The sequence below is a fragment of the Diospyros lotus genome, chromosome 8 (assembly GCF_014633365.1).
Source record: "Diospyros lotus cultivar Yz01 chromosome 8, ASM1463336v1, whole genome shotgun sequence".
In the NCBI taxonomy this organism is placed as follows: domain Eukaryota; kingdom Viridiplantae; phylum Streptophyta; class Magnoliopsida; order Ericales; family Ebenaceae; genus Diospyros; species Diospyros lotus.
The window spans coordinates 39,651,363-39,678,756 of record NC_068345.1 but is presented as its reverse complement, the minus strand read 5'-3'; the positions used below and the strand labels follow the sequence as shown (position 1 = coordinate 39,678,756).

The 27,394-nt window shown below is 36.8% G+C and overlaps 4 protein-coding genes across 5 annotated transcripts in view; 2 read left to right on the top strand and 2 right to left on the bottom strand.

Moving 5' to 3' along the window:
* LOC127807401 (protein MOR1) overlaps positions 1-8,404 on the top strand; it is a 37,553-nt gene extending 29,149 nt beyond the window's left edge. For both annotated transcript variants that reach the window (XM_052345223.1, XM_052345222.1), the window contains exons 36-54: positions 28-129; positions 265-366; positions 646-828; positions 1,009-1,120; positions 1,275-1,351; positions 1,434-1,513; positions 2,658-2,720; positions 2,871-2,997; positions 4,386-4,508; positions 4,633-4,710; positions 4,909-5,067; positions 5,154-5,312; positions 6,284-6,381; positions 6,519-6,675; positions 6,796-6,912; positions 7,024-7,119; positions 7,254-7,325; positions 7,410-7,701; positions 7,793-8,404. In XM_052345223.1, coding sequence (XP_052201183.1) covers positions 28-129; positions 265-366; positions 646-828; positions 1,009-1,120; positions 1,275-1,351; positions 1,434-1,513; positions 2,658-2,720; positions 2,871-2,997; positions 4,386-4,508; positions 4,633-4,710; positions 4,909-5,067; positions 5,154-5,312; positions 6,284-6,381; positions 6,519-6,675; positions 6,796-6,912; positions 7,024-7,119; positions 7,254-7,325; positions 7,410-7,701; positions 7,793-8,058 — 2,463 coding nt within the window. In that variant the 3' untranslated portion in view covers positions 8,059-8,404. The remainder of the gene's footprint in view (positions 1-27; positions 130-264; positions 367-645; positions 829-1,008; positions 1,121-1,274; positions 1,352-1,433; positions 1,514-2,657; positions 2,721-2,870; positions 2,998-4,385; positions 4,509-4,632; positions 4,711-4,908; positions 5,068-5,153; positions 5,313-6,283; positions 6,382-6,518; positions 6,676-6,795; positions 6,913-7,023; positions 7,120-7,253; positions 7,326-7,409; positions 7,702-7,792) is intronic.
* An 879-nt stretch (positions 8,405-9,283) lies between these two features.
* Positions 9,284-12,128, top strand: LOC127807216 (uncharacterized). The gene is made up of 3 exons (XM_052344893.1): positions 9,284-9,562; positions 11,120-11,322; positions 11,643-12,128. The coding sequence occupies exons 1-3, from the start codon at positions 9,473-9,475 to the stop codon at positions 11,893-11,895; spliced, it is 546 nt and encodes a 181-aa protein (XP_052200853.1). The 5' UTR covers positions 9,284-9,472; the 3' UTR covers positions 11,896-12,128.
* Positions 12,129-13,080: 952 nt separating this feature from the next.
* LOC127807294 (dof zinc finger protein DOF1.7-like) lies at positions 13,081-14,532 on the bottom strand. The gene has a single exon (XM_052345008.1). The coding sequence runs from the start codon at positions 14,090-14,092 to the stop codon at positions 13,382-13,384; it is 711 nt and encodes a 236-aa protein (XP_052200968.1). The 5' UTR covers positions 14,093-14,532; the 3' UTR covers positions 13,081-13,381.
* Positions 14,533-17,750: 3,218 nt separating this feature from the next.
* Positions 17,751-27,074, bottom strand: LOC127808469 (uncharacterized). Its single transcript, XM_052347031.1, has 18 exons — positions 26,703-27,074; positions 26,158-26,277; positions 25,938-26,063; positions 25,761-25,823; positions 24,163-24,270; positions 23,534-23,611; positions 21,947-22,039; positions 21,699-21,785; positions 20,946-21,047; positions 20,723-20,842; positions 20,532-20,594; positions 20,040-20,173; positions 19,406-19,487; positions 19,255-19,313; positions 19,130-19,178; positions 18,361-18,452; positions 18,189-18,258; positions 17,751-18,100 (listed from the first exon to the last, which is right to left on the bottom strand). The coding sequence occupies exons 1-18, from the start codon at positions 26,952-26,954 to the stop codon at positions 18,029-18,031; spliced, it is 1,770 nt and encodes a 589-aa protein (XP_052202991.1). The 5' UTR covers positions 26,955-27,074; the 3' UTR covers positions 17,751-18,028.
* Between the last annotated feature and the right edge of the window lie 320 nt (positions 27,075-27,394).

Genomic DNA, 27,394 nt, shown 5'->3' with positions numbered 1-27,394 from the left:
CTAATCCTAACTATATTGATTTCCCAGGCACTTCCATCAATTAGAAAGGAAATAACTGAAGTCCTGGATGTACTTCTCAGGTGGTTTGTTCTACGATTTTGCGAATCTAACACATCATGCCTATTGAAGGTGTGGTATTGGTTAATAACTCTTTCCTCAAGTCACTGTTAAGTCATAACGTGTGTCCAGATATTTATTCTGCATTATATTCTGGTCATGTTTAAGATGTTATTTTTGTCGATTTTTTCCCCTAAAACATCAAAGGTACTCGAATTTCTTCCGGAAATTTTTGATGCATTAACAAGTGAGGGCTACATAATGACAGAGTCGGAAGCAGCCATTTTCCTTCCTTGCTTGATTGAGAAGGTATAACTATGAACTGCTTGAGTTTAGTGTGTGCATATATCTGTTAACAAAAACTGTTAGTTTGTTTTCTTTCTAATTTCTTTAGTTATTAAAGGAGGAGTCTTTTTTTTTTAATTTTATCTACCTAAATTGGAAACAGAAAAATTACCATGCTGTTTTTTTCTTTTTATGTACCAGTTGTATTTTAAGCTTTCTTTTTGGGGCAGTTTTGTTATCCTGTCCCAAGAGTTTCCCAAACATCTTTCTAACCTCAACTTTTACTTTCATGTTATACTGCAGTCTGGACACAATATTGAAAAAGTGCGAGAAAAAATGCGAGAGTTGATAAAACAAATCAGTCATGCTTATTCAGCAGCGAAAACTTTCCCTTACATATTGGAGGGTTTGCGTTCCAGAAACAACCGAACCCGGATTGAGTGTACAGATCTTGTTGGATTTTTAATTGATAATCATGGAACAGAGGTAAAATACTGGATGCTATTAATCTTTTGGGCAAAGATTTTTGCTTAAAACAGAAAGAAGAGGGGGGGAAAATGGGAAATTCCCTCCCTTGGCACCTCTTTTGGCGCACCTTTTTGGTGCTAATATCAGCATCCTTATCCTTTTGCAAAGGCACTAAATGTTTTCTATTTCATTTCTCAGATTGCAGGACAGTTAAAATCATTGCAGATTGTTGCAAGCTTAACTGCGGAGCGAGATGGTGAAATTCGAAAAGCAGCTTTAAATACTCTGGCTACTGGTTATAAGATTCTTGGTGAGTTTTTATCTTGGCTCCTGTAAGCTTCTGGAAGAACTCTGTAGAGGCAGTATATATGTTTTAGTCTATCTTTAGAAAATATCTCTATTAGTATTGTTGGGACATTTATATTGTCATTGACTTGGCTGCTTGCTATCTGCTTTGTTCTTAGGTGATGACATATGGAGATATGTTGGGAAACTGACAGATGCTCAAAGGAGCATGTTAGATGACAGATTTAAGTGGAAAGTCAGTGAACATCTCTACTATTTGCTTCTTTTTTTGTTTATTTATTTTTGTTTCTTCCATTTATTGTGCTGTGTTTTGTCAGGCCCGAGAGATGGACAAAAGGAAGGAGGGCAAACCTGGTGAAGCAAGGGCTGCTTTAAGGCGTTCTGTTCGAGAAAATGGGTGTGTCTGCCTTTTCTGTCATGAATTTGTTTGTATATCCAAATTACGTATAGGCATGTTCTGGACAATATTATTCTAAATGGACTCTTCAATTTTTAATCCTTGATGTTTTTCCTTCCTTTGGAAGCGTCATTTGGTTCCTTCATTTTGACATACTTGTAGTGTAAACCAAAAAGATAGCTGAAAACTAGGTCTTCCATCAATTATATGGTAATGGAGGTGTTCAATGTTCAACTTCTAGTTTTTGGCCGTTATTTGTGACATCATGCGTACAAAATTGCTAAATTAACTAAGCACAATTTCATTACTTTCCATTGAAATGGATGAAACTTTTCTACTTCCTAGCGGACTAATATGGTTCACTAGTGGAAAATGAAATTCCAGTGTTACCACTGAAAATAAAATTTGCTGAAGCAGAAAACTACAACTTGAGAAACAATCAGTTTACTTAAGACTCATTAGAAATATATAATGTGATTTAATTCTATCTATATTCTGATTGAAACAATGTCTTGTAAGCATAAGGGATTAATGACTTCATAAATTTGAAATTCAAGATAAATAGCCAAAGTATGGACATTTTTAATCACTTATCTTATTTCTTTATTATTAGGCATTATGTATCTTGTTTTGATGAATATTACAATCGATACTTACCTTGTACCGATTCCCAATATTAATTAAATCTAGCACTTCTTGTGAACAGCATTCTACTATCAAAGGTTTAATACTATAGATCTTTTTCATCATCTTATTGTTTAATGGAGTATTTGTGTTGGGGGGGAGGGGGGAATGTCCAGTCATTTGAAAAAAGGATAGCCAAAACTTATAGAAACAATATGATTTGTTTAATATTTTAAATGTTATAAGTAATGTATTTGACAATTTTATAAATATGATTTTTATTGGCAGAATGTTATGCCGATTTAGAATAGTGCTGGTGCTCAAGATTAATTTATTTTATGTGAATTTAACTGTTCTTGTTTACCATTGAAGTTCATTTAGATTGGTTGCTTGTAGCCTTGTAGAAAAGGATGCAGAAGCCTCAAATGTGTTCAACTGTTAATTTATTGGGTTTATGGGTGTCATTTGATTTTTTGACATTTCAAATTGTGCTTTGCCTATTTTTTCTCTCTTTTTCTAGGTCTGATGTAGCTGAACAAAGTGGTGAAATTGCACGTTCTGCATCTGGCCCAATTCTATCTAGGTATTGCAGGGGTTTGTGCCAATTGACTTTTCAGCTTATGATCTTTATGTGTTGTTTACTGCAGCTCTTTATTGTCGTTGTTTTTGTTGTTACCATTGCTTGTTAGATATGCCTGCTCTGGTTGGTAGTTTATGTATGTATTATTTTCAGGGAGAATTTTGTTCATCCTGAGCTTCACATGGAGAGACATTCAGTTCCCAGAATGATTGCTAGTGCAAATGGCCCCACTGACTGGAATGAAGCACTTGATATTATTGAATATGGCTCCCCTGAGCAGGTTTCATTTAGCTTGTGTAATTTTTTTTGGTGTTATCTATTGATTGATGAATCATGTCAATATATAGGTTCCATTTTCTACTGTTTTTCCTTCATTGGGTATAACATAATCTTTTATTTTTTCCTTGATTGTTTATTGCACTTGAATCCCACATAGTAGGATAGAGGCTTGGTATGTTATTATATTGTTATTGCACTTGGAATCTTTTTGAAGTGATTAGTGTGGGAGGGGATTGTTATTGTAGCTCTTCCTACATACCACAATTTCCTTATTATTTTGCATGGAAAATTCTTACTCATAGCTCTAAGAGTATGCCCTCTTAGACGTGTTCAAATGGATCCCCCACCCTAAGAATACTGACGTGTTCAAATGATCTCGAGTTCAACCAGTGGCTGGTTTGAGTTACTAGGATCATTAGTTTGGTATTTGATTTTGGAGAATTCAAGGTATTCTTAATTTGTGTTCTTGTTCTCCTCATTTTGAGGACAGATATGTTCGACAAAACCTGTAATAATAAGTTGACAGGTCATATGATTTTTTTTTTCTTTTTTGATAAGTGGTTGGTCAGTAGAAGAAGCCTAAAGGTGATTGAATTTATGTACTTGAAATTCTAAACCATTTAAAACAGATGGCTGATCATTGTGTTTCCATTTTTTTGCCATTGTATTTGTTGGATTGATATCAGCCAACCTCTAGCTAAGTCAAGCAGGTTGTTTCATGCTAATAATTAGAATAAGAAAGGATAGACCTTTGACTCTATCTCCTCTTATTCTTGTATTTGTTGGATTGTTTATGAGCACATCCTCCAGTTAAAGGAGGATGAACATTTATTCAACAATTTCTTTCTAACTTGGACACACTGATTTGCTTAGATAAGCCTTAGCAGAACAATATTTGCCTTAATTTAGCTTATGAAAGTAGCTAACTCTTCTCCACTTATTATGGAATATTGATCCTTTTCTCTGAAAAATTTGGCTAGCTCCTTGAAGATTTTGGGAACCGAGGGAGGATATTATTTAGACTTCGGGTGGTCCACTTAATGAAAGTAGTATGGGCTTCTTTATTCCTGCTCTATTGTTGCCAAATTGTAGAACCACCCCACATGTAGTACTTGTTACATTTGATGTGCCCTAAAATTTGTTATTTCTCTTCAGTAACACGGCTTACCATACTAATACTATGATCCTTTCTTTTGCTGGTTGCCTTATTTATTTTTATATTTCTGTAAAATGTAAACATTTCCTTGTTCGGTCAGAAGTTTTTTTTTATTATAAATTTGAGCTTAGGTTACCTTAAAGCTCTTTTAGTTTTGACCTGCATTTTTCTTTGTCCCTGTGCTTCTCATTCTCATTCTCTCCAAATGAACTCTTGAGATTATCTTTCTGCAGTCTGTTGAAGGAATGAAAGTTGTCTGTCATGAGTTGGCTCAGGCAACTAGTGATCCTGAAGGCAATGCAATGGATGGAATTGTGAAAGATGCTGATAGGCTTGTTTCCTGCTTAGCTAGTAAGGTAACACTTATTCAGTTGTCATTAACTCCCATTTCGTGTTTGCTGGCTGTTCAGTTTTGTTGTTAATGTAATATTTCTATATGTTTCAACAATTCAAAATTTCATTGAGTAATATCTATTTCAGGTAGCCAAGACATTTGACTTTAGTCTCACAGGAGCCTCTTCAAGGTCTTGTAAATATGTTTTGAACACATTGATGCAGGTATTTATAATTCACATCAATGTGTTCTTCTCGATTCTTCATTTGATTGTGAATAGGCTATATTAATGATCAAGTAGTTGCAGAACGCCTCTGTTATTTGTTTGGGTTGCGGGAAGGGTTCTATTTTGTCTGTGTAATGCACTATGCACCAGAGAATGATCATTCAATGCAAACCTCATTGTTATTTGTTTGTTACAGACATTCCAAAATAAACGGCTAGCTCATGCTGTCAAGGAGAGTACTCTTGACAGTCTCATCACTGAGCTTCTCCTCTGGCTTTTGGATGAAAGAGTTCCTCGAATGGATGATGGCAGCCAACTCCTGAAAGCATTGAATGTTCTAATGCTTAAAATACTGGTGAAGTTTATTTTCTAAAACTTTAATATTTTTGTTATTCTTGGGGAACATGGTGGATCTTTACTAGTTACTTATTACCAATGCAGGATAACGCTGAAAGAACATCATCGTTTGTTGTCCTTATTAATCTTTTACGTCCATTGGACCCCTCAAGGTGGCCATCACCAACATCGAATGAGTCTTTTGCTGCTAGAAATCAGAAGTTCTCTGATTTAGTTGTCAAATGTCTGATCAAGCTCACAAAAGTAAGCTCTTTCTCAGTGCTTCCTTTACTTGTTTGACTTGAGATTTTATCAAGTGGCAATTCTCTAATTTGCATTGCTATGTAGATTTTGTGGTTGCTCTCTGGGTACATAAATTCTTGGTACACTTTGTAATGCTGAAAGAGTGGGGGTGGGTTGGGGGGGTGAAAAGTGGAAAGAGAGGATGAGACTTTTATTCTTTGTAGGAGTGAATGGGAATAATAGTGAAGCAGCAAGGAAAGGTTTTTGTTCCATATCTTCAAAGTGGACGTTAATTGCCTAATGGGAGAGGACTCCTTTCTTCTTATATTTATTTCCCTCAAATAATGTGCTATGCATGCAAGGTTTAATTAACATAGGCTAGGCTACTGCTCTCACTTCTTGGGTGAACAGGTTGGAGGAAAGTTTGCTTTTACTATGTCATAATTTCCCGTCATTTTTTTTAGTACATTTACTCAATGTAAAAGAATATGCTACCCTTTGTTTATTTGGGCCAGCTAGAAATACAATAAAGAAAATCTCGCCAATTTTTATTGTAGATGACTTTGAGATATTTCTAATAATTAGTTTACTGAAACCATGTAGTTTGTGTAAGTTTAATAAATCAGTACCTTAGCCAACTTTAATTGTAGATGACTTGGAGATATTTCTAATAATTAGTTTACTGAAATCATGTAGTTTGTGCAAGTTTAATAAGTCAGTACCTTATTTAAGAGGGGGAAAAAGATGAAACCTTTCGTGTGTATACTTCATTATTCTGAAAACAGACTATTACTTGTGAGGAATAAGAATATCACATTCTGAAATTAACCTGTTATTCATGAAGGGTATGATTATCATGTTTTCTGGAAAGAACTTGCAGATTGTTTTGCGTCTTTTTCCCCAAATTTCATGTTGGCTAATTTTCTTATCTTGATGTTTCTTTTACTTGTGCTGTTCTGCTTATGTTGTATTTGCTCTGACCTATCATGTAGGTTCTTCAAAGCACTATATACGATGTTGACCTTGATCGTATTCTTCAAAGTATCCACATATACCTACAGGAACTGGGAATGGAAGAGATCAGGAGAAGGTACCCATCATTCTATTCATGTTTCATATTATGATAAAATATTATTGTTGGCCTGATTTATTGTCTGAGTGGACGCATGGCATAAGACTAATTAGTTGCTTCCCTTGTGGCTGCGTCTATGTAATGGTTTCCCAAAGAGCTGGAGCTGATGATAAACCATTGCGCATGGTTAAAACTGTTTTACATGAGCTTGTTAAGCTTCGTGGAACTGCAATCAAAGGTCATCTATCCATGGTTCCAATAGATATGGAACCTCAGCCTATTATTCTTGCGTACATTGATCTAAATCTTCAGGTGCGTTTTAGCACACTTCCGTGGTTTGGTTTATTTGGATTTCTAGTTCTTCGGCCATCCTTGAGCATATGCTTTATCTTTCCTTTAATCTATTTCCTTCTATTTTGTTGCATCCACCAGACTCTTGCTGCTGCAAGAATGTTGACCCCGTCAGGGCCAGTTGGGCAGACCCATTGGGGTGATTCAACAGCCAACAATCCACCCCCTGCCACAAATTCAGCAGATGCTCAATTGAAGGTATTATGGGTCTTCTGACATCATCTGCAATTTTTAATCTCCATATCGCCTGTTTTCAGCTGGTTGTCCTGATTATAGGGGTATTGCATGCCCATATTATGTGTTTTACAGCAAGAACTCGCTGCAATTTTCAAGAAAATTGGTGACAAGCAAACTTGCACGATTGGTTTATATGAACTATACCGTATCACTCAATTGTATCCCAAGGTAATTGTAGCAATCGTGTAAGAGGATCTGCTTGGATGGGGTTCTTTCTTAAATAGCACAACTATTAAATATGTACCTGTCTGAATCTTCTTATACATTCATGTATTCACCGTCTTACTTTTTTCTCATTGTAGGTTGATATATTTGCTCAGCTTCAAAATGCTAGCGAGGCATTCCGAACATACATCAGAGATGGTTTAGCCCAGGTTCATGTTGCACATTGACACGTTTAGTTCAATATATGTTGAATGTTTCACTTATACAAGGTTCTTTTTTAACTTGTATTGCAGATGGAGAAGAATGCAGCAGCGGGAAGGACACCTTCAAGTGTACCAATGTCAACCCCTCCCCCAGCCTCAATTAACCTTTCCCCAAAGTTCGCTTCTCTGTCACCCGTAAATACAAATCCACTGAATGATGCGAAATCACTTAATACAAAAGTCGAACCCATGAACTTTAGCTTACCCCCATCTTATGTCGAAGATGAGAGGGCTTCTAATGCTGTCAATCCAAGGGGGACCACACCTGATGACTCTGAGATGCGCCAGTATCTAAGTGGGAACGATAGATTCCCAGCTGGAGGTAAGTTATATGGCCAGTGCTGTTTTCTGTTGTACTTATGTTATACTTCTTTTTTTGATCAAAATTCCAAATTCTAACGGGATGCCTGCAGTTACAAGTGGCACGCTGGATGCAATTAGAGAGAGAATGAAGAGCATACAGTTAGCTGCATCTGCTGGAAACCCGGATCCTGGGAGCAGGCCCGTAATGCACCTGAATGGCAGTTTAGCCCACGGACACTCTAATTCACATGTGTCCGACTCAGCTAATGCAGATAATCCTGTACAGAGCGGGGTTCTTCCTATGGATGAGAAGGCATTATCTGGGCTTCAAGCCCGTATGGAAAGGCTTAAAAGCGGGTCAATCGAACCTCTTTAGAGACGGAGGTTACATTTCTTCAAGTGTGTAATTCTTTCATGGTAAACCCATTTGTAATTATAGAGCAGATACTGGGACAGGCATTCTACTTTCTTGGTGCAACAAAAACTCCCTCCGGTATGACAAATTTTATATCTTCGTTTTGTTTACCTTTCCAGCAGAGATGAACCAACCAACCAACCAAGATCGGCAATGTGCTCATAGTTGATAGCGTGGTTTTCAACAATTTGTATTTGTATATATAGCAGCGCAGCAGCTTTTTATTTGTTTATATACCATTTTGTCCTGATTTATTGAATGGTTTTTCGGAAATTGCCCAAAGTAACGTTTGCCGCGTGGATGCCCATTTTACTGCTTAAAAATCTGGATGTGGATTTAGTGATTGTTGTCTGAGTTCTGGTTCTCTGTTCCCGAACTTGGTTAGGGCCCGCCCGTGGGGGGGGGGGGGGGGGGGGGGGGGGGGGGGGAGGGGGGGACATGACTAGTTGTTATAACTGCTTTTGAAAGCGCAGCAGCCAGCAGCGAGTACGAAAGTAGTTGCTTTTGGATGGATGGATATGTAGCCCTTGTAGTGGAGTGGAGAAGCTGAGGAGCTATGCCTTTTCTAATTAATGTCCATGAGCTTGATTTTCTTATTTCAATTTCAAGCAAGGAGAGAGAGAGAGAGAGAGCTCAAGTGGATTGTCGATCACGTGCTTGCGATCCGTTTTATGTGCTATCGTTTACTTACTTCACGTTTGTGCTTTCTGAATCCTAGCGCATAGCACGTGATATTTATCAATATCTTTATGCTAAACTCTGTACTAGTGTTTTTAATAAAACAATGGACCACTATACTATTCGTTGGTTGTAAAAATGTCGATAACACAATTTTGTTGTGACATGTTCCATAAAAATTTCGTTGTAAATATTCATAATTATGTTTTTTGAGCCAAGGGACTTTGGGATTATCCTTAAAAATTTCCCGATACTCAATTCCCTTGGCCATCCCATCCCATCCCTATTGTGTTTATATTATGGATAGATATATTATCGATTCGTGCACGGAGATATGCTTGAAGAATCATGCCCCCACGTTGGATGGATTGAAGAAACTTTAGAAGAATCATATGCTGCTAAGTGCTAAATATTTTAGAGCCTCATCGTAAAAGTTAGAAGTATAATTATGATATTATTATATAAATATGTGTATATTATTACTACGGTTTGTTACCCTCCTCTTTTAACATCTAAGCTAACCACCAGACGTAACCCACCGAGGAAGGCCTTTTTTTTCCAGTTCACTCATTGAGTAGTGGTCTCTTCGCTTTTCCACTATTTTCTTCTTTCTTGTGATGCTCTGTTTGCTTTTCTATTCTTGTGGGTTCGAAGAAACAAGTGAGCTGCTGCTGTAGGAGAAAGTCTGTCTGAGCCGATGGCTTCAACGCTGCTTTTGGTGGTTGTTTTTGTACTCGATCTCATTGCTTTTGCTCTGGCTGTTGCTGCTGAGCAAAGGAGGGCCGAGGTGACTTCTTTCTTTCTTTCTCCTTATTTGCTCTTTCCTCTGAATTCTATCCGTTCTTTAATTTGCTTATATTGGGTTTCAAGACTCTTAATTTTTTAGTGACATAAAATAGCATACCCACTTCGTTGATTTGTGATTTCCCCAGTTTAGCTCAACGACCTGCGTGTAATTCATGAATCGCTGGTTAGTTCTCAAGATTAATCGTTCTGGCGTCTGGCGCTTAAATATGTGCGGAGGGTTGGGTTCCTATTTCCCTGCTACTGGCAATTTCGATCTCTTGAATTTTAGCTGAAGAGAACCCCCCAGATTTTTTTTAGTAGAGTGTATTAAGCTTTACTTAGTTCGGGTTGAAGATATTTGTTTCGTAATCTGACTACAAGTTTGCAGTAAGAACATTCCCATCCATCGAATACTAAATGCAAATCCTAGCAGAAATATAAAGACACTTCCCGTTCTGCAATGAAACTGAAACAGAGCCATATCCAAGTTTAATTATTTTCTATCCCACAATGGTTTGGTTTCTTCTTAACAGAACTTTCAAGTCATTGTTATTACGTTTTTACGTGATATATTTTCCTCCTCGTTATCACTTGCCTTATTTTGATAATGATTCACTGAGAGATTATTGAAACTTGAAAGCCTTAATGTAGCATTTGGCAGGGGGTGAAGTAGGTGAATGCTCATGTTGAAGCTATGGGTACACAACACTTCTGTGATTATGGATAGAAGGCATAAATTATGGTTTAGGTTGTCTTTGCCAATGCTTTCCAATTTCCTGTTCTGCAATGAATGTGAAACAGAGCCACATCCAAGTTTAATTATATGATAGTTATTTCACAATTATCTTCCATCCCACAATAGTTTGGTCCTTTCCTAATGGGATTTTAAGTATTTGTTATTACCTTTGTTGCTTGATAAATTTTCCTCCTCGTTATCACTTGCCTTATTTTGATAATGATTTATTGGGAGATGCTTCTATTATTGAAACTTGAAAGCCTTTATGTAGAGCATTCGGCAGGGGATGAGGTAGGTGAATGCTAGTATTGAAGCTATTGGTACACAACCCGTAGTGATTATGGATAGGAGGCGTATGTTAGAATTTGGCTACTATAACATAATCTTCCTTCCCGTTTACCCTTTTTTGAGGACGAGAAGGGGCTATTTCACTTCATGATTGTCGCCAACAACATACAAAGCCTTTATCCCATTATGTGGGTTGATTACATGAATCCTAACTTTCCATTCATTTTTTTTTATGACCTTATGTTCTATATAAGACCCATCTAATTCATATCAAACCCTTAATGTTGTCACTATCCAAAAATATCTTAGGAGTTTTTCTAGCGGATTCTGTCATCTTTTCCCCTGTTATGTTATAATAAAGAGGGGCCAAGATCTACTGGTCATGCTGCTCGTGGTAATTGCATTGGCTAGAACCTGGTTCATACGTTAATTATCTACTTATTAATGTATTTGGTTTATGCATTCAACTATTCAAGTACCCATTGTTAGCCATTGTCAATGTGTCGTCTACTTATTAATTATCTCCTGTGACAGGGAAAGCCTCATCAAGATGCAAAAGGTGGCAGCCATTGTATTTATGATTCAGATATTGCTACCGGCTTGGGTGTCGGCTCATTCCTTTTCCTCCTGGCCAGCCAACTCCTTATAATGGTTGCAAGTCGATGCTTGTGCTGCGGGAATGCTTTGAGACCCAGCAGCTCGAGGGCAAAGGCCATCGCACTATTCATCACCTGCTGGTATGCACTTACTACTCCTAGTTCATGAAACTCTTTCCAGTATCTGCTCACAGAAACGTTGTGCCCAGAAAGTGCATTGAATTGAAGTGAACTAGTCCCTCTTTCTGATGGCTGTGTTGAAAATCTGTTGCCTATACAACAACAATATTCCTAGTCTTCACTATGCAGAGTCGGCTACATGAATTTAGCTCCCCACTGTTATTTCTATTTATGGTTTTATCTTCCATAAAACTCTTACAACTGATATCTTACTTCATTTCAATATATTCCCGCCCCCCCCCCCCCCCAAAAAAAAAAAATCCATCTCTTTGGCACTCCAGGGTGACATTTATAATTGCTGAGGTTTGCTTGCTCGCGGGTTCGGTGAGGAATGCCTACCACACCAAATACAGGACTAATGTATGGTCAAATCCTCCTTCTTGCAAAACCTTGAGAAAGGGAGTCTTTGGATCCGGGGCGGCCTTCGTTGTCTTCACCGGCATATTGTCGGAGCTTTACTATGTTTACTACTCCAGAGCCAATGCTTTCCAGGCTAATCGGGACACCGGAATAAGGATGGCAACCTACAAATGACCCCCGCCGGAGAAGTGACTGACGTGTTCTTGCTGTTTATATTTTCCGGTGATGTTTGTTTTAACTTCTTGACCAGCATCAGCATGCCGGCCGGATTTCATGTTACGGTTTATACAGAAACATGCTCTAATATGATGGGTTCATGACTCTCTGGATTGCTTGTAACTTTGTTGTATAGTGTTAGTTACTTCAAACTCTCAGACTAAATGGAGGCTTTTTCTCGTCATTTCTTACGTCGATTTGTTGGGTCTCTGATTTTGATCATGTGTACGCGCGAAATAGAATTTATTTTTGTGTTTGTTATGATATCAGAGTTACTCAATGCAGGGGACATTCAGTTTGGCAGAGATTAAGATCTAAGAGAAGATGTTGATAGAACACTTATTCTTGTTCATTCATAACTATATTGCTGTTATACATATGCATATATATATATATATATATATTCGTAAGAATATCACTTTCCATTGCTCCAAACAATCCTCAAACAAATCCAAATTGATCACACAGAATATGAGCCAATTAGGAATATTTAGGCCCAACATGCACATGTCCATTGGATTTTAGCAGAATGCTGCACATGCTTAGCAATCCAAGAAAGGGCCACCTAAAGTCTTAAAAAGATATTGCAGTGTTCAGCCAGTTATACGAAGAAGATATTAACTTAGGAACAGAATTTGTATGCTTGAAGATGAAATTAAATTGACGAATATTCTTTACTCAGTAAGAAAATAAGAGAAGCATGTCATTTAGCTTATGATTATATAAAAAAAAAAACTATTTATTCAATGGCATTCTTATTACAAACTTTGTAAAATGTCATATAATTTCCATCTGTAAACAATGTCACTACTCAAGTGGGGTACTCAGGTCATTCATCAGAGATGTGTGAACTATTAGGAGGTGCACTTTGTCCGTGGGTTATTGGAATGTCGGTGAGTTAACTCAATCCACACTCACTCTTCCCCCCCCAAAAAATATCCAAGAAATCATTCAATAATCCACACAAATATATAATATATAGATAACATCAAGAATTGGGCGGCCCGGCACAGCTGGAGAAGACCCCATGTCTCTCGTAAACCTGTCAATATCGATCCCCAATTCTTTCAAATCTATGGTGAATAATCCCAACAAATGTGCATGTATTATCCCCCCCACACACACACGGAGAAAGGGGGGAGGGGGCATAAATGGACAAAATAGGTTGAAGCCGGAAATAAAAGGACAGCTTCAAAGAGTGTACATCCCACTATAATAGTTACAGGTGATCTCTAGAGATCAGACAAGTATAGATGTTGATACAAAGACATAGATACACATATGGGTTAGATAGTTCATTTCAGAAAGCAACATCTAAGAAGAAGAAGAAGACTCCTCCAAATAAGAAGAAACTATAATTATTGACAAACCCACCAAACACAAAAGCACCAATTCACACTAGAGAAATTAATTAACATGGGTAATTAGCTAGATTAATTATGTTTCATTGGGGTTTAACCTCAGTATCATCCCAAGGCATATTGAGCTGATCAGTTGAGACCAGTGTGTCAATATCTTCCCACTGGTTCCAGTAGCTTGCCATGTCCACTGATGGCTGAGCAGCAATGGTGAAGTTGTAGGCATCTGAAGATTGAAAACTGGTAGGAATATTAATGATCGAAGAGGGATTAACACTGTTCTCAAATGAACTCAAGTTTGATGAGAAGATGAAGGGTGGAGTTTGAAGAGATGAACCCAGAAAATTCTCATTATTGCCGCTGAAAATTTTCATACTGAAATTTCCAGTGCTGCCGATGGAGTCATCTTGAAGACTCTGGCGATACTGCTGCTGAACTTGAAGATGATTACCCAGATTGCTGGCAGCGGCGGAGGAGGTTGTGGCGCTGGCGCTGGACGTTTTCAGGCGCTTCTTCTTGCGGCCGCCGCCGACAGGAACGTTGCGAAGAGTGCCACCTTTGGTCCAGTGCCGTTTACAAGCCTTGCAAAAATGGCGAGGCTGAGTCTTGTTGTAGTTGTTGTAGTAGCAGAACTTGGTGTTTGTCGAGCCGCATCTCGGGCAAGCCAACGGCTCAGATTGCGGCTGCGTCTGCCTCCTTGCCGGATTAGGCTTCGGCAGCTCCAAGCCGCCGGACCGGAGAAAGCTCTCTCCCCAGTCAACCCCATCGCCAGAAACCTGTTTATTACTCAAACCCATCTCAGAAATCAAGCAAAAAAACTAATACACTCGAAAAAGATCTAGCCTTTGGATCTTGGCTCAAGAAGAGAAAGATTGAATTTGAAGGAACAAACACTGTGTTGATGAGAAGACGAAGATACAATGAAATAGTTTGGAAGGTGAGGAGAATTGAGCATGGTCTAGGATTCCCTACGAGTAATATCTAAAGCTCTATGATCAATCTATAGCTATAGGCTATATATATCTCTATGTATCTATAAAGAAGGGAATGATTATATATAAATAGAAGAAGAAGAAGAAGAAGAAGAAGAAGAAGATCTGCAAAGGGTTGAGGTTTTGTGGTCCAAAGAGAGTCTCGATCTAAATTTGTGGGTTTTACTTGCAGTGGCAACTGTATCAAATTATAGAGCTACAAAACTCTAGCTTTCCTTCTCCTTGATGCCATTGATTTTACTTCCCTCTCTAAATACAATTTTTATATGCAGAGGGAGAGAGAGAGGAGAGAGTTGCTTCAGCCCTAAGTTGAAGGTGACAAGGTGACACGTGGATGTCTCGACACCGTTGGTAGTGCCCTTGTGTGTTTTGGTCTAAAGAGTGCAAAGGACATGCATATATATGTATATTTCATCTGAAAACACAATTTTTCACATAATCTTCGAAAACAAAAAACAGATAATTAATACCCTTTTGTGTTATGATCAATACAAGTATTATATTATATATATATGTGCCATATATATACGTAAACTGTTTATTGGATTACATGCAAAATAATTTGAGATTCCTGTAATGGCATGAATAGTTGCGAGTAGGCTAGGTAATTTCCAATTTTCCACAGCCCAATACCTTGCTCCTGGTTTCACTTTTTCTTCATGACTGCTGAGTGCATTTCTTTGTTAGAAAGAAAGAGAGAAAATGTGGAGAGAGAGAGAGAGAGAGAGAGAAGGCATGGTCGGTGACATGTCTGCTGACCTATCAGTAATGATGAGTTCCTAACAGTAACAGAGAGAGGGGATTTGGACCCCTTTGATGGCTTGCTTGGATGAAATCAAAACAGTTGTCATCACATGATTCCTCATGGGGGGTTTCTTGTTTCTAACCCTCTTCATAGATTTAGGGTTTTCATGATTCTATGCAAAAACTCTTTTAATATGTGCATGTACGAACTTTCATACGAAGTCCAAAAAAAAAAAAAAAAAAAGCAAGAAACTTATATATATGTACATATGTTATATGGGTTAGTCTAATACACAGTTTTTATTTAAAATAATGTCATTACTATAAATAAAGCACAATTACAACCAAAAAAAACTACAATGTATAGTTTTTTTGTAAGAAAAAATATTATGGTAATTTTTTTGTTCAAAATATATATATATATATATATATATAGGAATTGAGTGTTTTAGGCTTTTTTTTAGCAAACTTTTAGTGATTTACTAAGAAACATTAAAAGTAGGGGTTTTGAGCTCATTATCATAGGGTTTGGTGTTAGAACCAAAAACTGCAACTATATATACATATATGTGGTGCTGGAATCTTTGGCCGGGCTTGCTATCTGGGTTTGTTTTTCATCTATGAAATCATTGCAACAGCTAGCTATTTGATGGTACATATTTCCTCTATAATAAACCCTACTTTCGTTGCATTGATAGCCTTTGAGTCGTTTCTTGACAACCCATCACCATTGAATCATTTTCATATATACAATAAAAGCTTCTTACCTGCCTCTCTCTCTCTCTCTCTGTCTCTCTCTCTATATATATATATATTTATTTATTTATTTATTTATATATGATGTGTCCTTGCACTTTTGCTCAAATGACAGTCTTAGGTCAGTAATCACTCAACGGTTAGTTAATGAGAAAGAAAATGGTAATATTCACACAAAATTTTATGTAAAAAATTATTAAAAAAATGACGAAATAATAATGTTCTTAGTTTAATGTATGAGTAATTACAATTCAAGGTTAATTTAGATTAAATGGGAAATTGGAGAATTAAACAATACTAAATAAAAAAATTATCTAAAATAATGCAAATCCTCAATAACCATCTGTACCCACAAAAAAAAAAAAAAAAACTAATAATTATGAGATCGATGATAAATCTATTGTGAATCAAGAAAGAATCGTGACTTATAAAGAATAATTAAACTACGTACTCCTCGATCTTACAAAGGCCATTTTAAGAACAAATTAAATTGTGGGATCGATGATAATAATTATCCTTGTTTAAGCAAAACCCAGCAAGAAAACCCTCGTCGACCATGCATGTTGTTATAATTTATATATATGTATATAGATGTGGAAGGTTATGAGATTCGTATTGCTATTACAATAAGGTGTGGTGGCTGGCTGCAGGTGAGGTGAGGTGATTATAGATCTAATTTTGGCTTGGCAGTCGATCTTGACAGCCTGATGATGCACAGCACAGCACAGAGAATGAATGCAATGCAATGAAGGCTGAACTAATAAAAGAATATAAAAGAGATTAGAATGGAATTTAATTAGTCGGCTAGTTAGGTAAACCAGATCCAGAAAAGAATATTTGTCGGACAACTAAGATATCAACTATGCCATGCACTTTTAATTAATTTGCTTGGGGATTAAGTACAATGAAACTATAATTAATTAATTACACTTAACCTAAACATTAATAAAACAACATATATAATTAATTCATGGAGGTGTCCATTCTTTCTGTCCAGCTGAGTTGTTAGACCCCCCATGACTAATTAATCCAAACACTAATTCCTCACCATTCAATTGTTAATCATGCCTTCCAGTGGAACAAGCCGCTAGCTAATTGGGCCTTTTAATTTATTTACTACTAGTGTTGGAGGAGCATGCATGGCTCTCTTTCTACTAACTAATTATATTATTATATTATTATTATTATTACTATGACCCGAAACGTGTCCCTTTCTGATTGACCCAGTACCAAAATGCTGGACCGATTAAACGTGGATGGCGCCAGATCCACGTGGGAAGTGAGACCCTTTGTTTTGTCATTTTTAAATTTCTAATAGTTACTAAAGTACGTACTTAAAACAATTCATTATACATGCATGGACTCGATGGCGGTGGCCATGATCGCAAATTTAGAACAGAACCCAAGTTTAACACGTTTTATTAGAAGCATAATTGATTGTTGGTGGTGACCTAACTTTCGGATAAATTTCACAATTGAGCAACTAAATTTTAGCTTGTAAAAGATTGATCATTAATCGAGCTTGTATTTGTGTAATATTGTCACCCCTAACACCAAAGAGAAAGCATAATTATAGATTAGAAACTCTTATATGACGGTGCCTTTTTATTTTTATTTTTATTTTATTTTTCTTAATAAAAGACCAACGACAATAATTCAAACGAAAACCCATTACAGAGAGTAAAGCCTTTATCGATCAATAATTATGTTTTTACTGGGTGGCAACATTGTGACACAAAGTCAAGCCCTCCTTTTACACCACCATCACAATGTTGTATTTGGGTAAGTAATGAACAAAGAATGGCCAAAAAAATAAAGGGTTTTTCAATCCATTGAGTGATGTTAAAATAAATTAAACCCAAACCAAGTACCTCTCAGAGATACCTTCAGAGGTTGGTCTTATCCATTGCATGCATATTCTTGACGACTAAGCAACGAATAATTTGGAATGATAAAGCAGCCATGGCAGAAAGAAGGGTTCAAATCCATTCCACTAATAAGCATATATATATACATATATCTATATAGATTAAGACAAGACAGTTTGACTGCGACTTGTAGGCCCAGGCTTCGTTGAAGTTTCTAGGTTCACATTCTAGTAGTCTTCGCTATGTTATTATAGGAGACTGAAAATTACATAAAACAAATGAAAATATTCTCTGATAAGAGCATTGGGGGGTCTAACAACTCAGCCATGTCTTCTGACCTTTTTGATGTTACAATCACACAGCCATGGAGGTTCTAGAATTTGAAATCCTTCTTCTTCGATTTCCCCTCCTTTTCCTGCATTTTCCGTTTCCTCTTCTTCTCGTTCTGCATAAAATCACAGTAGCAACTAAGAAATTGACAACTACCCAAGAAACGAAGCTACAAGGAAGGAAGGTTCTTTGAGATGGCGCACCTCTGCGACCATGTCGCTGAAGTCCTCTCGTTGACTGCGCATCTTCTCCTCCTCCCTCGCTTCCTCGTACCTGTGAAATACAGGATTACAAGATGTTAAAAGAGTCTCGTAGCTAATAATCAGTGCGAGAACAACACTAAATGGCCTAGCTTATTATAAAGATGCCACTCACTTCGCAGGCAAAACATTGTCCATTACTTCCAACTCTTCTGGCTGCAATGTCACATCAACTCTATCTGATTTCTGACCTTTAAGCAAATCAACCTGAAAATAAGATGAGATAACACGATCTGAGACAAAATAAGAGACATGGACCGAAAAAGATCGATCACAGTTGTTACAAGCGCATCTGAAGTATATAGTTTCAGAGAAAGTCTTAACATAATATACAAGGAACCTGATGGGATTATGCAAATATAGAGCTGACCAAGGCATACAAAAACACAGTTAATATGCATGCATCATGTGATGTTAATAGGACAGAAATGATGGTCATACTTGTTAGAAAAAATTCGGTTCTCTAATTGATTGTTGATCTGTTACTATGATACATATCCTGTAGGCATCTCCTGGGTTTTCAAATTGAGAATGGATGATAAATCCAAGCAAACCAGGAATATTAGACATTATGGTAGCATACATTGGTCCAACAATGGATGTTTGCACTTGCATGTTCCTCATTCATGTCTTCTATTGGTCTGGGCACCACGCTAAGTCTATTGTGACTTTGATATATGGGACCAAAAACCATCTACCTTAGACAATCACATTCTATGAGCAGTTTGATTTATTAAATCACTATCAACCACATAGCATCAGACTAGGTCATAAATGGGGAAAAAAAAAAGAAATACTTGCCAAATTTCTTCTAGTAATCTTACATTCAAAAGGGAGAAGAGGAAAAAAAAGGAAAAAAAAAAAAAAACTATCAATTTGCTCACCCTTTTGGCAGCTGCTGTCTTGTCTTGTGTGCCCGTGCCAATGACATACCTGTTTACAGGAAAAGGTCTAAGAAATCCCTTACTGAAACAAAATCTTGAAATAGGCTAAAAAGAAAACTGTATACGTATGAGATGTTCCAAGCAAGGTGCCCGGTGCAATCCTTTCTTCCTTCTCCTCAAGTACCTTTACAGAACAAGAGAGAAAGAAAACAGTAAGCAATGAACAATTCAGCAAAAGTGAGTGTAGAAAAAGGCCAATCATGTAGGTATACTGACTTGGTAAAGAGGCTTTTCAGGCTCCTTCCTCTGCTGCTTCCGGAGATCAATAACATCAGGAGTCTCAACACCAGTAGGAGTGCTGTGCAATATAAGGGGGAAAACTTTGTTAGTAGAAGTTATAGCATGCAATGATGAAATGAATGGAATAGCATTACTTCTCACACTCTCCCCATCATAAATAGCCTTTGCATTTTGGACACTTTAGTAGCTTTCTTAAATCCAGTGATCCAATGATCCGTTCAGGATGGTGAAGAAACAAATTAAAAGAAGAGACAGGGAGATCTGGAATAAGTGTCCACAACAGAAGGAAGCAGCATATACTATTCCCATATGGCTGCACGAGAGGAGTTATGCACGGAAAGAAGGGTCTACTGCACCATTTCACAACCGTGCATATATATAATTCCAGGATAAATAAGTTTTTAAGGATAATTGTTCCAATTGGGAGGAAGCGACTTTCCTCTTCCTGAGAAACAGGGGGCAATCTCCACCACTCTTCCTGGCAGGACAGCATGCAGATGTAGCAAACACAAATAAAACAATACAACTCCCAGGATTATTATAACTAAGCCTTGAGTAGCAAACAATGCATGCTAATCTAAAATGAAGTGTGACAACCAAAGCACAATACCTTGAGAGGCTGTCAACTGATTGAATGCCATCCTCCAACTCCTCTTCCTCAATCTCCTCTTCCACCTCCTCTTCTTCCTCTTCTTCTTCTTCCTCCAGATCACCCCAATGTTTGGTCTTATCAACTGGTTCTTCCTGGAGTATTTGGTCAGACATGTATGAGATACTGGAGCACATTTTAGCTTAGTTTTTCAGAAACCTTCAGCATTATCTTTCTTGTTTCCATGAAACCAACTCCAAATGAATATGACTCGAGATGCCAAGTAAAAATGTTAAATTTGTGCCATATGCAGATATAAACTAGGGTTAATGCAAAGATCTATCTGGCAAAACTAAAAGCAGCAGATACAATAGAAATTCAGTTTACCGTCTTAGGTAAATTGACTTCTCATTTTGCAAGTGAAATCGGATTATAATTACCGTGTTATCAAGCATGCACTTCTTATGCAATATAGAAGATAATCCAGAAAGAACAGAAATATTGCACAAGTACCTCATAGTTGGGCTGATCTAGTTGCAGAACCCCGAAAACATCACCATAGAGTGGACGACCATACTATTTCAAAAATATAAAAAGTACATAAAAGAAATGAGAAACAAATTGAGACTCCAAAAAACATCCTGAAACAAGGGAACAAATTAGAATGGAAGTAGAAAACAGTGAACCAAGACTCTAGAACTTACTTCATCAACAGGAGGTTTGCCCCAACCTCCAGGATGATAACCAAAACTAGCTCCAGGAGGAATAGGAGCATTCAGCCCAGGAATTTTCAAATGCGGATAAGAAGGGGGTGGACCATATCTCTGTCATTAAAATCAGTCAGCCAACAAATAAAAAGATTGAGATAAAGTTTATCGTCTTTCATACAACAAAGAATGATATGAAACAGTTACAAGCAAAACAGACCTGCATGTTGATGAGCCATGGGGGAGGAGCACCTTCAGGCATCCCAAGAGCTTCTTTTAGTTCATGTGACAGCATCCCAGGCTTCATCTCCCTTAGCTTTACCTGTATGACATGAAACAGATAATTAGTTCAAAATTCAACCCTACAGTATAAGTTCTGCTAATTATAAATATAGTGATGGTCAGGGGGATAACATTTGCAGGCTCTTTTATGTCACTAAACAGACATCCAGAGAAAAAAAATAACATGAATTCCATCTAGCAGCCATTAGTAAAATAGATGCTACAACAAACAACAAAAATGTAGCAAGTCCCCACTATGTAGGGACAGCATCCCCATACTAAACCCGCTAAAATATTCACCTCACCCAAATATTTGGTTAAATTGCCTACATTTGAGTAACATGTTACCTGCATTTTCTGTCTTCAATGTATCCGGTCCTAGAAGCCTAGCAATAACATTTAAATAATAGAATCACATGCCAAATTGGCATTTCTCTCAACAAATATCAAGTTGTATCTGAATCTACGTGTATATCAGTGCTTCATATTCGTGCTATCCATGTAGCCCATTATGCGCTTGTCACTATCCTAGAGTTTATTCATAGGAATCCATGCATAATTTAAATACACACATTTGTGTTTCTCCATAAACCTTGAAGAAAACGAAGGAAACCAAATCGGTTGCAAAAGTATCAGAAAAGAGGATATATTTTTTACATATTAGGCTGTCTTCAATTGAAGTATCAAATACCTCAAACTCTTTTCCTTCAAAATACAGATCACCATGTGTTGTCAGCTTAGGCTTAGTTTGATATTTGAAAAATGCATCATGGAGAACCTGCAACAGGGAAAATAATAATATAGATGTAATTTATCCTCCAGACCAGAAGATTGCAAGTGGTTAAAACCATACATCAAATCAATGACTTTTTTCTCTTTATACATGATTACAATTGCTTTCAAAACACTAAAAACAATAAAGCAAGATTTGTGATGAACCTGATAATCAATATCCATCTTCCCCATCTTTGGCTGCATCCTCTCTCGTTGTTTCTGTTTGAGTTTCTTACTATCCTCTTTTTCAATATAAGCCTGTAACAGTTTTCAAAAAATTAGGTTGCAATTCATAAAAACAATAAATATGCCGGCAGATGAGGTTCAAACTACAGAAAAACAATGCCAAGATTAAAGCTTGAGATGTAGACTAAAACATAAAACCAAAAACACAGGAACCATTGCAAGAGGAACAAGAGGTCAACGGTTACTAAAAGTAGACTCAGTGTTATTAAAAGCTCAAGGCACAAAAGGGTGTTGGAGCCTAAGACGCAAAGGCAAGGCATGAGCCTGATAGAACTAGGCGCATGCTTACTAAAAAAAAATATATATATATATATATCCTACTTGAAAAATAAGGTATAAAATAAGACATAACTCCTAATGACATATTTACAAATATGTTATCAAGGAAATTAAAAAATTCAACATATACTAATGAAAAAAACAATAAAAAATGCCAAAAGATATAATCTAAAAGCCTTTAAATCAACTTAAATTAAATCTTAAAAAAATTTATAGGTCTTAAATCTTAATCAAGAGTAACTAATTATGCATTTTAAATAATCTAAAAATCATCCTCATCATCAAGATCAAACATTTCTATATTTTCATTATTAGAAGCATCATCTCTAATATCTTCTTCCACATCATCTACTCCTCTTGTTGGATGATTTCTATGGTTTAGAAGTGTGATGATAGTTTCATACATTTTTTTGGTAGGTAATATACTAGATTTGAATTTGCATCTTTCTTTGTTTTGGTGACTTAATGTTGCATTTTGTTATTGCATGCCTTGAATTTGTTCAATTCTCCCTATCCATCTTCATCTAGTTCAAATTCAATTGGAGCATTTGAAGCAGTAGCATTTTTACTTATTGTCAAATTTGTAGTTGAAGCAATAAATTTAAACCCTAAACAGTAAAAAATTAAATAAAGGAACAAACAGTCAAATAAAAACCTTAAAAAACAGCTAAAAAGCCCAAGACGCGTGCCCTTGCCTAAGGCACCTTGGGCTGAGGCACACCTTGTCGCACCTTTTGGTCTGCGCCCACCTGGAATGCTTTTAGACGCCCAAGGTACGCCTTGGTGCTCCTTGCGCCTAGGCGCGCCTTTAATAACACTAAGTAGACTTAAGCACAAAAGGTGAAATTGAAAGAATTAGGATACTCATCTTAGGACTTCAACAAGCAGCTAGCAAATGCCAGCAAAAGTTTTGAAATTTCTAAAAAGATTAATCCAAAATTGGCTAATGAAGGCAGAAATATAAAAGAATATGGAAATTATTACAATAATGTTTTTTTTTAAAAAAAAACATTAAGCATCTCATCCCTGAGAATTCATGCCATTTGCAGCCCATGTAGCCATCCTGAAGAGGACAGCAGCTACAGATTTAATAATATAAAAAGAAGGAAGATAAAAGTATTCTTCACCATCCATCAGTAAATTAAACATGAGAATAGTAACTGCAAGAAAAAGACCATAAAAAAATACAGAAATATTACTGTAAAGCAGCCACAAGAATGAGCTAACCTGTCTGATTTTCTCAATCCCTGTAGCTGCAATGAAATCAGGAAGTTGAAAAGGCTGTTTCTCAATGCCTCGTTTCCCCTGCAAACAACTTACAATCCAATGAGGGGCAAGTCTTTATGCATAAAAATACTTAACAAATTATGTGTAAATCAGATGAATTATCTTTGCACATAAGGATAAACAAGCAGCCAAATGTCTTATTATTATAGAATATATTTCACATAATGAAAAGGAATCTGTGAACCAAAAAAATGTTAACCAGTATCCTGGCACCGAACAATCACTGACATCAAAGTACAAAACAAGTATTCCACCCCATGACTTTTTTAATTGGTTCTCTTCTTTCTCTTTCAAGAAAGGGGTGATATTTTTGGCTCCCAACCCACACTAACAAATGACATGCATTAAAGGAGAAACTATGTAAAGGTCCCCCTCGCCAAACACCTACATGTCCAGGCTCCATGATTGTCACAGCCGCCCACCTGCAAGAATCACATATATACATATAAGAGAAACCTCTTCAACCTTATCATCCATCACCCTCTCCCCTAATTCTCTCATCATTATCATGCCCACCTATCATGCACACATATTTAGTGTGATTGTACAGTTTAGTTGGATAGACTAACCTGCAAAAATTTCCTTTTCTGACACCAATGTCTTGGCACTGGAACAGTATTTCTATATGATTTCAGAAATACCAAAAGTTTAGGATCGGATGCAGTTGCATCCCATACCTGAAATTTACATAAATGTTAGATAATGACTAAAAAGCAGCAATAAGAAGAAAAATGGCATAATCTTCAATTTTCAAGCCAAACATTGCCATTTCTAAAATGGTTAAATACATAATAACCTATTTTGTTACAAAGATCCCACAATCCTTCTAGTCATACTTCCTCTAAAGGTTATAAATCGTAGATCTGTCTCCCTATAAAGATCAGTAAAGGTTTAACCATTATCTTCATAAAATTCAAGAAAGGGAAAATTTAAATTTGAAAAAGAGACTTTTAACATTAAGCTTGCAAGTAAATTCATTGCTGACGCTGCTCAAGAAATACTGCATCCCGGTGTGAAATCAAAAACAACAAAACTATATGATAGTATCTCTTATAACCCTCCTCTGCAAGGTTGTTAAAATCAAGATTTTAAGTGGGATCGTAAGAGGGTCCATAAAATCGAATTGTAAAATCGTAAGATTTTACGGATAATTAAAAATATCTTTTAATTTATGTGAATATATGTTTATAATGATATATTCCTTATTATAAATGAAATTTATGTACCTATTTCAAAATTCTTTTATCTATCAATTTCAAAAATACTAAATAAAATGAAATTTCTAAATATTAAATCCATCATTTATCATCAATTCATCATTCATCCATCCATAATCAAAATTCCAAACAACAAACTTTACCACCATCATCAACAAATATTGTTAAATATAAATAAAAATACCAAGTCATAAAAACAACAAATATTATTAAACTTCTACATTATGTCATTACACTAATTAAGTTACCAATAGCAAAGAGATATATTTGTTTCTTGCTAATCATCAATCTTAATATAAAATTAAACCCACCCATGATCTGATTGTGACATATTTAAGATTAATTCTTTGAATTTGCACCTATTTGTACATGTAGATAACATCAAAAATGAAAATGTACACATACATATATATATATGATAAACTCGTAAACTCGGACCAATAAACTCGTGAATCAGGTTCAATTCTATAAAAACCTGACCCTACAAGCGAGTTGACTCGTTTTATGCCTCATGACTAGTAAACTCATAAAATCGTACGAGTTGACTCATGATTTTAACAACAATGCTCCTCTGTGTGCTTAATTTTTCAATGGACATAGCCCATGCAAATCCCCAACGAGTTAGGAACTTGTGTTGAGCAGCTGATGCCTAGTATTAAAACTTGTTACAACACTAATGAAAAAGATACACATCGCGTCTAACTTTGAGATGAGGGTGTAGTGGAAATGTGCAAGGGATAGAATGACCCAATTTCAGTGAACATTGGTTGAGGATTTATGTACTTTGGTCCAGTGCAGGTAGAGAGTAAGTGCAGAATGTTCAGATTAGAACTCCAATTTTGAAATGCAAACAGTACCAGGATGATAATATAACTGAGCCACGAGAAAAGGGCAATTTGATCACCACCTAATAACCCTAAAGAATTAAAACAATAAACAACCATCCTTACCTCAACCACATCAGGCCTTGGACATATCTGCTTCAGTTCAGCAATTTTCATCCGCCGTTGAAGCTAAAAGACAATTTCAATTCTTTCATCCCATAACAAAGCATAGACATGGTAATGAAAGCAATAACACAACCAGTAGCATTGATGATAGGCAGGACAGGACATTGAAAATCAAACCTTTTTCTTTTTATTTGAAACGCCTTTCTCTTTTTGTTGTGGGTCCTGCTCTTCCTCGTCAGAATCTGAATCAACCTTCTTGTTTGAGGCCAAATTGGCAGCACTATCATCCTGTTTATCATTCTCCTGAAAGAATTTGACGGAAGCATCTAGTACATCTTCTATTAAAAATATAAAAATAAAAGAAAGATGCTCTACATTTCATAAAAATTCTTTTCACCTCAGACACCAGTGACTCCATAAAACTGAATTTCTCAAAAACCTTCCTAAATTCCTCATCAAAATCACCATCTAGGTCCGCCTTTTCTGGTACATACTCAACTTCAACTTGACCCATAGCCTGTCGGTGCTCAAAACAAACAAAAACAAGTGATTAGATCAATAAATCAAATAATCAGATGTTACAGAGAAAAGAGACAAGAAGAAGAAACATCCATTTCAAAAACAGTGCACGAGACCAAAAAATAAATCAGATGATTCATAAACAACAAAGACAACTTCTTGAGCTACATACTAAGCATAAATGAAACATAAGCAAGCACAAACCTAAAATATGTGATAATTGGACGCGAACAAGAAAAGCCCCAGCTTCTAAACAACCGAAACAAGCATGACAAACACGAAGCAGTAACATGTTCAGCTTCACTGAACAGAAGCCCAAATCTCTAGCAAATCTAAAACACAAAACCACCAAATGGCGACCGATTCCCCAAAAGCCCGGTCTTACCTAAGACCAAAGCAGAACAGACAGGAGCATGGAGATACCTTCTGTGGATCGGAGTTCTCTTTGCCGTGGTTATCGTTAAAGCCGTCTTCTTCGGCCGCGGTGTCGCTGTCGTCGCGGTGAGGGTCCTGAGATGCCTTGTTGCTGCTCTTCTTCTGCTTCCGCCTCCTCCGCCGCCTCTCACTCTCCCGCGACTTCTTCACTGCGGTGGCGGTGCTAGGGTTTTGGTGCATCAAGTCGCCATTGGCGTACGGTGGAACCCCGGCGACGGCGTTCGCTACTTCGGCCGTCATCTTCTTCTCCTTCCTCGTCGGCGAAGGATCGCTACAGCGAAATTGAAAGGCAGTTTTGGTCCTTGGTTCGATTGATCTTGTATCGGAGACGGAGAAAGCTCGGCGGGGGAGATATGGTGGATTGGAAGATGGGCCGAGAAGAATCGGATCGGATCGGATCTGCCACATATTGGTAGGCTAAACGGGCCGGGTTGGTAAATCTGGGCCTTACAGAGTTATCCCTTATCTGGACTGGAGTAAGTTTTTCCGTGGGCCTTTAGGCCTGTGTTTAAATAGAGAATGTAAAACCCACTTCAAAAAAAACATGTTAAAATGGTAAATTACCCTCAAAACTATAATCAAATCGTCATACGTTTCAAATTATCTAAATCATAATTTAGCAATTTAAAAAATATAAAAATATAATAATTAAAGTTCAAAAATTAATACACCCAACAAAA